The sequence below is a fragment of the Dromiciops gliroides genome, chromosome 5 (assembly GCF_019393635.1).
Source record: "Dromiciops gliroides isolate mDroGli1 chromosome 5, mDroGli1.pri, whole genome shotgun sequence".
In the NCBI taxonomy this organism is placed as follows: domain Eukaryota; kingdom Metazoa; phylum Chordata; class Mammalia; order Microbiotheria; family Microbiotheriidae; genus Dromiciops; species Dromiciops gliroides.
In genome coordinates, this window is record NC_057865.1 from 181840623 (window position 1) to 181851442 (window position 10820).

Consider the following 10820-nt stretch of genomic DNA (forward strand, 5'->3'; position numbering starts at 1 on the left):
TGGTCTCAAAGAGATATGAGAATATCCTTTGCAGACATCCTTTGCAAGGAGTGGAGGAGGGGTAGCAGAGGTATGAAACTTCTCATATAATGTGAGATTCCTTCAATGTATTGATTGGTTTTGCTGATTTTTTTTTCTCTTCCTTTGTTTTTAAAGGAAAATTCTTTGTTCTAAGGGATAGCTCTCAAGAAAGAGGGAGGTGTGTGGGAAGCTAGGTCGCACAGTGGATAAAGCACCAGCCCTGGAGTCAGGGGGACCTGAGTTCAAATCCAGCCTCAGACACTTGACACTTATTTGCTGTGTGACCCTGGGCAAGTCATTAACCCCATTTGGTAGAAAGAGAGAGAGAAGGAAAGAAAGGAAACAAGGAAACAAACAAAGAAAGGGAGGAAGGTGAAAAGGATGCAGACAAAAATCTACATGATGTAAAAACAAAACCTATCATTAAAAAATATATTTTAGGGGCAGCTAGGTGGTACAGTGGATAGAGCACCGGCCCTGGAGTCAGGAGTACCTGAGTTCAAATCCGGCCTCAGACACTTAACACTTACTAGCTGTGTGACCCTGGGCAAGTCACTTAACCCCAATTGCCTCACTAAAAATATATATATATATATATATATATATATATATATATATATATATATATATATATATTTTTTTTTTTAAAACAATCAACTTCCTGAGAGATGATGTTACTGGATACTGTTTTAAGTCACCCTGTCCATGTGCACTGCGAAGCTTTGTGTCCTTTGATACTTCTTTTATGTGTAGGAAACAAATACTTGTCTGACACATGATACATATTGTATGTGTAGTATCTTTCCACTTTATACTTTCAGAGACCCTAAATATGAACCACAGCCTAGCTGTATGTATATCTTCTCTGGGGCACCAGGGTAGAAGACATGAGTCAGAGAGTGTGAGAAAAGGCAGCCTAATTCCTTTCATTAGCAGTCAGTCTCTCCCAGGACTAAACCCAGTCCAGATCAGAGGGGCCTCTTAATGGAGAAGGGAATGGACACAATCACCCAGGCTCTTGGACCAAGTAGGTGTTTTTCATATTAGACAAGTTGAAGGGAGCAAGATGAAGACAGAAGTAGATACTTTAAACAATTCTGATAATAGGGACTGAACTTTTAACCAAATCCAGGATAGAATTGATCATAAATGATAAAATATAATATTTAATTTATATTACATTAAAATGATTTTGAATGAAAAAAATCCTTACAGCTGCATTAAGAAAAGAACCTCTTAAGTGAACATAAAATATATAGCTATTTTATAGATATTAATAGAGATATCTTAGATATCTCTAATAAATGTCTGCTATCCAAGATTAAAGAGAATTTATAAAATTATAAGACCAAAGAACATTCTCCAATATATAAATGCTTAGTTTTTAAAAGAAGAAATGCAAACTATCAATAACCATATGAAAAAGTGTTCTGAATTACTAATAAAGGAAGTACAAATTAAAATAACTCTAAAGTTTCACCTCACATTCAAGCTGGCAAAGAGGATAAAAGACAGAAGTAGGCAATGTTGGGGAAGGGTGGGAAGACAGTCACACAAATCTACTGTTGATGGAACTGGGAACCAGTCCAACTGTTCTGGACAACAATTTGGAACTATGTGAGAAAAGTCACTAAACTGTTCATACCCTTTTGCCCTGCAATTCCACTACTGGGCACACAGCCCAAAGACATCAAAAGGCAGAAAGAAACATCCCATATATACCAAAATATTCATAGCAGTACTTTTTGTGGCCATAAACCCTAGAAACAAAGAGGGTACCTATCAATTGGAGGATCTCTGAATAAATTGTGGTACATGAGTGTCATAGAATATTACTGCATGATAAGCAATGGAAAATATGAGGTATTTGGAGAAACATGGGAAAGAATAAAAATAATAATATGCTACAATAATCTAAATTTTTAAATGTATAATAAAAGGCATGTGAACTCAATGGTTATAATGCTCAACCTTGATAATGGAAAGTGGATCATGATTCTTGACACCTTCTTAATAAAAAAAAAAAGGGAGACCATGCATGAGGAAGGCTGGATACTCTCAGGATATGGTAAGTGTGTCAATTGGTTTTACTAAACTACTTTTAAAAAATTTTTGTTGTCAGAAGGTTGGGATGAAAGGGACAGTATTTGTGATTGTGGTGTAATTTAAAAATCATCTGTAAAAACTTAGGAAATTATTATTTTTAAAGTTAACCTAGAAACTAAAGAGCACCTTAAGAAGAGACAGACAGATACCACTGTTTCATGCAAATGGTGAATATTCAAATTTTTAGAGTATCACTATTCACAAATGTTAGAGAAAAAAACATTCTTGCTCTACAAAAAATGACATGCTACAATTCTAGCATTGACTTTTTCATATTCTCTTGCAAATAGTAAAGTAAAATAAAGGACTAAGAAAAAAGATCATATGAAACCTAAAATACAATTGTATTATTGATCAGAAAGCAAAAAAGCATTGTTAAAATCACACACATGCGTGCATGCACACACACACACATTTGAAGACAGCAAATACTCGAAGGCGATGAATCAGACACAGGTCCATTTCTATTTTTTCACCAGTCTCAAGGGGATGCTAAGTCTCTTGCATTACTTTTTTTAAGTTATTTCCCCTCAGATTCTGTTATTATCTTGTTCTATCAAATAAAATTTGGATAACTTACGCAAAATAAAATTCCATATTGGTTTGATTTTAGTTTCTTTAACATGCTCCCTATTTTCTCAAGATTTTTCAGACTCCAACAAATAAGTAATTATTACTTAATAAAAATAAATGCAGAACAAATTTCAGTCGATGCAATTTGTTTTTGATGAAAACTAAGAAGGATGTTGTATGATTTAATGGAAAGAACTTTGAAGTACGTGTCATAGAATCTGTGTTCAAATCCTAGACCTGTTACTACCTTTCTTCGGGATAAATCACCCTCTCTGGGCCTCAGTTTCCTCATCTGTAAAATGAAGGGATTCAAAGAGATAATTTCTATACCTGTTATGTCATATGTTGAAATGTCATAAGATCAAGTTATTAGAACTGGAAGGCATCTTAGTACAAACCTCTCAGAAAGGTAACACAAAGATACTGTTCTACAATATTGCCTCTGTCAATAACATGATAATAATAGATCACATTTATATAGCTTTAAAGTCAGTAAAAAATTATCAAACATTATCTCACATGATTTTAGATAAGTGTTATTAACATCCCCATTTTATAGATAAGGAAACTGAGGCTCAAAGTTTAAGAGACTTTCCCAGGGGCAAAAAGTTTGAGGCAAGATTTAAAGTTCTTAGTGCCTTACCTTTAGAACAAGAAAAGAATTTTTAATTTTATAAAGTGGATTTCATCAACCATTCTTTTTACAGACTATATTCTTTAATAGCTAATATTGACAAATTCACACAAATGCCACTCATTACAAATGTAAGGAATATTTTTTCATGCTAATATTGCTCCCTCTCGCTTCCCTAGCTTTTCAAAGCCCCCTAGGCTTTTCAAAATGTATTTCATACACAGAGTCACTGTTCTGGCCTGTTTATTTAATTAAACATGACAGCCCAGCATACACAGAATTTCTTTCAGTAACATAGCTTTTCACTTTTTACACTTTAGTTTCACTACAGATGAACAAATTTCTTGTTTTGACTACTTCCATACTCTATAAGTTTATATAGATTCACTAACTTGTCAGTAAAAACTTTTTTAAATCACACTTTAAACATCTAAATTCAGAAAGTGAAATTATAAAATATGTGACCAATAAAAGAGAAAGAAAGGAAAAAAAACGTTTTCTTCTTTACTTCTGCTAGGAAAAAAAATGGATTTCTACCTTTTTGTTTTCAAGAGTTGGCATTAATGACACTGACATTCATATTTCATTTTGTCACCAAGGTTAAATAAGCTCATCACTACTACTGTACCACTACAAACAACCTAGTACTACAATATCTCCTAAATTATGATTGAAATAAAATCATACATGTGAATATAAACAGAGAATATTACCATTACAGTTCTTTTCCTTGAGAAATAAAAATTAGGACCATTGCGTAGGTTAATTTCAAAAACACTAACTGCAAGAGGATATCATCTGTTCAGCCAATCCTGTATCCCTCCTCTTTCTACTAGAAAAATTTCCAGCTATTTCTGCTTCAACAATTTACATACTTGCTTCAAATGTTTCCAAGTTTTGATCAACTTTTAATTTAACTCCATCACCATCACCTTTCCCAAGGATTTTTTAAATAAAAATTTACAAGCTAATAAGAAGTATAAACAATTTGAACTTTTAAAGTTTTTTTTTTACCTAAATGTCCATCATGATATATTTTTAATCCAAGTTCAATGACAAATTCATCCTCCTGTGCATATGAAAAAAAGTGTACATACATACAGAAAATGGAAAGGGGGCACATGTCTGTCACTTACAATATACATTTCTGTCAAAAATCACAATTTCAAGAAAATCAATAGTATTTCTAATGAATACAAAGTGTTCATGGTAATCAGTGATCTACTGGTAAATCATTTCTTTGATGTGTAAAGACAAAAGGGATACCCTACTTCACACACAAAGTCCAAATGCTAAAGGAATGCATCAATAAAAGATTTACAATTAAAACATAAGATGTACTATTTGTTTATAGCTCATGCATAAGAATTTGACCGAATGTTCAATTTATCAAAATATTTTATAGCTTTACAGCTATAAATACACATATATGTGTGTATCATGTATGTATACACATGTAATTTCAAAACCTTTGTGGTTTTAGTGCTTAAGTGAATCAAGGAAATTTCCTTTCAAATGCAACTATGCTATATGCCAAATAAATAAAGACATTGTTTGATGGAAAAACACAAACTTTCTTAAAAGCTACATGCCAAGGCACTGTTCTGCATGCCATATAATCTACCATTGGTTTCTGCTATAAGAAAAAGGTAGCAGTATGGTACAGTCAAAGGTGATCTGGATTGAGAATCTAAAAACCCGTGTTAGAGGCCTGGCTCTGAACACTTATTCCTTCTGTGACCTTGGACAAGCCACTTAAACTTGTCGAGGCCCCAGATTCCATTATCTGGAAAAATGAAAAGTGGTCCCAGATCATCACCATAGGATCACAGATTTAGGGCAGGAAGAAACCTCAAGCATCAGTTGTCCAACTCTTTCATTTAACAGCTGAGACAACTGAGGCCCAAAATTGTAATGAACATCAGAGGTAGGATCTGTGACCACATCCTCTGAATTGAAATTCAGCACACTTTCCATTGCATTATACTTCCTAAAAAGCCCTTAACCCTTTAAATTGATGGCTATGACTTTTGTCTTAAAGTCTCCTAGTTCTTTAAAGGCTTAGGACAGTTGGGGAGAGAAGGAAGGTAGGAAGGGAGGGAGGGACAGAGGAAGGGAAGATAGGAGAGGAGGGAGAGAGGGAAGGAAGAAAGCAAGGCATGAAGGAAGGCAGGAAGGCAGGCAGGAAGGCAGGCAGGAAGGAAGGCAGGAAGGCAGGAAAGCAGGAAGGCAGGAAAGCAGGAAGGAAGGAAGGCAGGAAGGCAGGAAGGCAGGCAGAAAGGCAGGCAGGCAGGCAGGCAGGCAAGCAGGAAGGAAGGAAGGAAGGAAGGAAGGAAGGAAGGAAGGAAGGAAGGAAGGAAGGAAGGAAGGAAGGAAGGAAGGAAGGAAGGAAGGAAGGAAGGAAGGAAGGAATGAGGGAAGGAAGGCAGGCAGGCAGGAAGGAAGGAAGGAGGGAAGGAAGGAAGGAAAGAAGGAAGGAAGGAGGGAAGGCAGGCAGGCAGGCAGGCAGGCAGGAAGGCAGGGAGATTTTGTAAGGAACTGCAAGATCACTTTAAGTTATATGGAGAAGAGTATGCTGTAACTCACCTTAACTCTTACAACTTATGATGGTCAAGGTCCAAATAACTTATCAAGTTTATCATAGGACTCTGCTTTCCTATATACTGTCATTGAAAGTTCCTGGCTAAGTCCAATTTATTACTTGATGTTTTGTGATCCTTTTCAAGTTTGAATGTTAGAAATTTTGTTCCAGAAGTGAATTATTAATAGTTAACAAGAAGAGGCCTATTTGGAAGGGCCAATTACTGGTTTTATAAAAAAGTGTCAAAGACAGTAGTACACTTTGCACCATAAATCATATGTTTGCCTTCTGTGCATGTCATTTATTATGTGCTTCCTCATCAACTCCAAATCTTTGGGCAATTTTTTTGAGGGTGGGGGAATGTTTGGACCCAAAATTTCATTGGTAGAGGTTAAATCCTATGCTGATAGAATATTCTAGCACTGTTTATGAAGCACACTGTATTTTATTAATTTTATATGTATATATACATACATAGTTCTACTTAAGCAACTTATATTCTCTTTGAAAAGAAAAACATGGATTCTTACATTTATCAAAGTTTCTTATACTGTTCAAGGATCTGAATTTCACTTAAATGCAATCCTTGTTTTGTTATGAACCATCATTGATAAAGTTGCACACAATCATTTTTTTTTACCAAAAATACAGTTTAAAATAGTAACCAAATAAGGTTAACAATTTGGAATGATTTAATTACTCATTCTACATGACAAGAATTGCATAATACTCTTTCCAAGAATCAACATTTTTTAAAAGCCTTAAAACTCAACAATTTTCTCCAAATAAGACTGAAATTGTTCACCTATCAATGTAAATATAAAAACAAGAAAAAAAAGTAATGAAAAATTTACCACAATTTACTCAGACACATTACTTATCTTAAATCCACTCAATATCTTATGTAGAGAAAAATAGAACTTTGACCTCTAAATGGAAACATGAAACCTCTTGAATTTAAATTTAATATCTAAATGAAATGCATTGGAGAGGAAATGTGTATGATGAAATCAAAGAAATATATGGCTTGTTTATATGCTGTTCATCTCCAAATATCTGATAAATGAAAGGAGCATATATGCTAGACAGTTATGCCAGAGGTAGGAAGATATACTTCCATGTGCCTGTAAAAAAAAAATGATGCTAGTCTTCCCCTTATCTAATTGTCTTAATCTTCCCTTTGGATTTCAGTAATTCATTTTAAGAATGAAAGGGTCAGTTTGGGTTGTAGTACCACAGTCTTAGAACTTACTTTCATAGAGTAATAGTTATTTTATTTAGACAATATGTTAAATAAGTATGCTTAATGTTAAAACAAACATGAAGTGCAAAATTTTTAACTATTCTTCCAAATAACAATATAAACAATCACAAATATATCTACATATCAATTCATTTCCAGAATCAAAACTAGCTAACTGCACCATATGGTGACTTTCCACTACTCAGAAAATGCTTAATTACTTGAACAACTAGATAGTAAGGGGAGGTGGGGTATTATTTTTTCACATTTTAGAATAATCTATCAGTCAATAGTCAACCAAACATTAACTATCATTTAGTCTTAAAAGTTGAAAAATAGAATTCCCTATTTTATCCTTTTTTCCCTTTTTGACACTGCATCAAACCTGTTCAAAATGCAATACTGAATATTGAAATAACCACTGCTTTTAAACAATCACAATTTAAAATTAAGTTTGTTTCTTTTCAAGTTACAGGAAATGTTTGCTGTATTCTTTAGAACTACAATGAAGACACTGGCCCCCAAGAAGCACCTAATGATTTTAATTTTGTCCTCAACTACTCATAATTTCAGAGGTTGTCAGAATGACATTTACACAAAAGCATGCACAATCATTTCCTAATTAAATTACTTTTAAAAGTTTTTTTTTCCTAAATAAGGTTATACAGTTCAGTTTTCAAGTGCTCCAAGAACATTCCTGGTTCACTGATCTACGGAAGCTAATTGCTGTGCGATTTTTAAACTTAAAAGGAATTTATATATTCTATTAAATGCAATCCTGGACAAACATTTCCTCTAACCTATGGTACATAGTTTGCAAAGATGCACAAAATGTTTTAATCCAGTCTTTGGATACATTATCAAACTGTCCATAAAACTATATTAACAATTGATCTGTTTCCAAAATGCTACAACTCACAAATGCAAGATTACCCAAATGAGTGTTAATTAGTGTCAGCTTACACAATATCTACTCCCTCCCCCCCCCCAAATAAAATCCAATTTCCAAAATAGTTATAACCTATTGGCCAACCTCAGATATCCTCTTTTCACAGTAAAACAACTGCAAAAAGTTCCCTAATCTTATATTGACAGCACTAATTCAAACAAGCCTTGTCGTAGTCATTCCACCCATGTCACTGTATAAGAAAAATGAAAGAAATACAGGCCACGTTTTGAAAAGAACGTCCACCACTTAAAGCCAAACTTCATTAGTTCAAAATATTACTTCAGAATAAGGAAGGGAAGTCAACACATTTTAAAGAGTTTGAGAGTGGGTGACTTAGCCAGGTGCAGGAAATTTTAAAAGTTGCAACATCTGTGAGTAACCCTTTAGAGATCATCTCTTTTGATCTGAATCCATTTTGGTGGCTGTTTAAGTGACAAGGTACTCGGGGTCAGAGAAACCGATGCCCATCTGCAAGTCTTTAAGATGTGTCTCTTTTTCCTAGTCTCTGTCCCTTCCTGCTGCAACTACCATTTATTTATTTCTGTGGCTCACAGCGCTCCAATTCTCTCCGCCCTGCCTATGATTCTTCCCCCCAACCTCCCAGCCGAGTTTCAGACGCGAGAGAAGTGAGTCCTTACCTGTTCCCTAGGTATGCAGGGAAGAGAGGTCCTGCGATGAGACTTGCTGCCGCAGCCGGACATCTCGGCGGAGATCATGAGCTGGACCGCCTCCTCCTCTTAAACACCGAGACCTCTTCTTTAGTCCCTACAACCAGCGGGGTGCCAAAATCCTTTCTCCGGGCCTCTTCTCTCGATTGGGGCAAGATTTTTTCCGGGTACCTGGCTAGAAGCAGCCCCACCAGCCCGGCTGAGTAAGCCAGGTACGGCCTCCAGGCGACCTTGACCCTCTCTAAGGAAATCAGGGACGCGGTCCTGACCGCACTAATCAAGAAGATCATGAGGACACCCTGTCTCAGCTTCAGCACCAGCCATGTCGCGGCAGCCAAGCAGCTGAGCACCACCCCGGTGGCAGGGAGAGAGAGCAAGTGATCCTCGTGGACTCCCAGCCCGATGTGGACAATTGCTTCCCCCCCGCAGCAGGCGGCCAACAGCAAGAGTGCGAGAGGCAGTCGGACCCCAGAGCGGAGCAAGTACAAGCCCATCCAAAAGAAGGCGCACAGAAACCGAAGAGCAGCGCCGCGGGCTGCAGCCCAGCGCTGAGCTGCCAGCCGCCCGCTCAGCGACCTCCCCGAGGCAGATTTAAGACGCCCCCCTTCAGCTGCTGCTGCTGCTGCTGCTGCTAGCTTCCTCCTCCGCTGCTGCGGCCGCCGCCGCCGCCGCCGCTGCCTCCGCCTCCTCCTGACTCTCCCTCCAGGTCACAGCTGATCTCGCCTCGGACCAGTCTCACCACCACCGCCAGCAGGAAAAGAGAGCGAGCCAGCGCAGAGCGCAGAAGAAAGTTTCCGGGAGCTCCGGAGCTTGTTCAAGACCAAGTCTCTCCAGCTGACCTGGCAGCCCGGTCCCGGAGCGGTCTCGAGGGACTGGCAGGGCGCAGGGGCAAATGCTTGGCTTTACAAGAGTAACCGTTGCAGTCGGACCCTGGGATCTGACGCTGAGCCTCCCTGCCACTGCTGGGTTCATCCCTGACATCAGATGCAACCTCTCCGGTCGGGGCCATTATTTGGTTAGCCTTACTAACCAAAGCGCCAAATGGGGGTACCAGCTCCTACTGCCTTGATTTCTTCTTCTTTTACATCCCCCTCCCCAAATCGCCTTAAGTTGCAGCTCCACGATGAGCAATTAATTGCTACTAGAGGTGGAGGAGGGGAAAGATGGGGAGGGGGTGGGAGTAGGCGATGCTACCAAAAGGGCTCTTGAAAGTTCAAAGCTGACATGGGCGAAAACGACGCGACTTCTCTTTTCTTGAGCTTTTAAACAACCACCCTCCAAAGTCTCTTCCCTCACCCATACACATCCTCCCGGGTAGCTTCTTACTCGAGATCTTTTAAAACTGTGAAACGCATCCTTCGCGTAGTAGTGGAGGGCGGGAGTCAAAGCCCCAGCAGCAACCGCAACAGCAGCAGCGGCAGCAGCAGCAGCAGCAGGAGCCGTAGAGGGACAAGTCAAAAGTGCTAGTTAATCTCTAGGCCATCTCCTTGCAGCTCACTCTGGTACTGGCCCCAGCCGTTAGCTGAGCTCCAGAAACAGATGGAGCCCCCCCCTCCCTTCTCTTTCTTCTCCCTGCCCTTTCTCTATCACTCTTTCCTCTCCCGCTATAGTCCCTTCCAGCACCACCGCCAGACACGAATCGCCATTCCCCCAAGCTGAGGAGGAAAGCTGGGCTGTGGGATGGGGGTGGGGGGCGCCAGTTCAGGTCTCAGTTGGGGGGAGGGGGGGGAAGAAATTGAAAAGTGGAGAGAGGACGGGAGAGGAAGAAGAAAGGGGAGGAGGATGGATGGATGCGATAATAATTAGGAAGTTGCTAAACACAGTCAGAGAAACAGAACCTTCCAGACAAAAACAGCTAGAGGGAAGGAGGAAGGGAGAAAGGAAAAGAGGAAGGGAGGGTAAGAGGGAAAATGGGATGTGCTTTTTTGCTTTTTGGTGCAGTGTTGGTCCCGGGATTTGCAGTTTTGTAAACTAAGCGGATGCAGGCGCCTGAGGAAAGGCACACTTCGATCAAGGCAATCCGTTAGCAAAGTAATCCTATAACC

At 38.8% G+C, this 10820-nt stretch overlaps 1 protein-coding gene across 1 annotated transcript in view; it reads right to left on the reverse strand.

Moving 5' to 3' along the window:
- Window positions 1-10443, reverse strand: part of PDE3A (phosphodiesterase 3A) — a 361224-nt gene extending 350781 nt beyond the window's left edge. Inside the window, 7 exon segments of the mRNA XM_043969232.1 lie at window positions 8746-8825; window positions 8828-9286; window positions 9289-9384; window positions 9387-9474; window positions 9476-9532; window positions 9534-9625; window positions 9628-10443. Of these exon segments, the coding sequence (XP_043825167.1) occupies window positions 8746-8825; window positions 8828-9286; window positions 9289-9384; window positions 9387-9474; window positions 9476-9532; window positions 9534-9625; window positions 9628-9784 (1029 nt within the window). The 5' untranslated portion in view covers window positions 9785-10443.
- Between the last annotated feature and the right edge of the window lie 377 nt (window positions 10444-10820).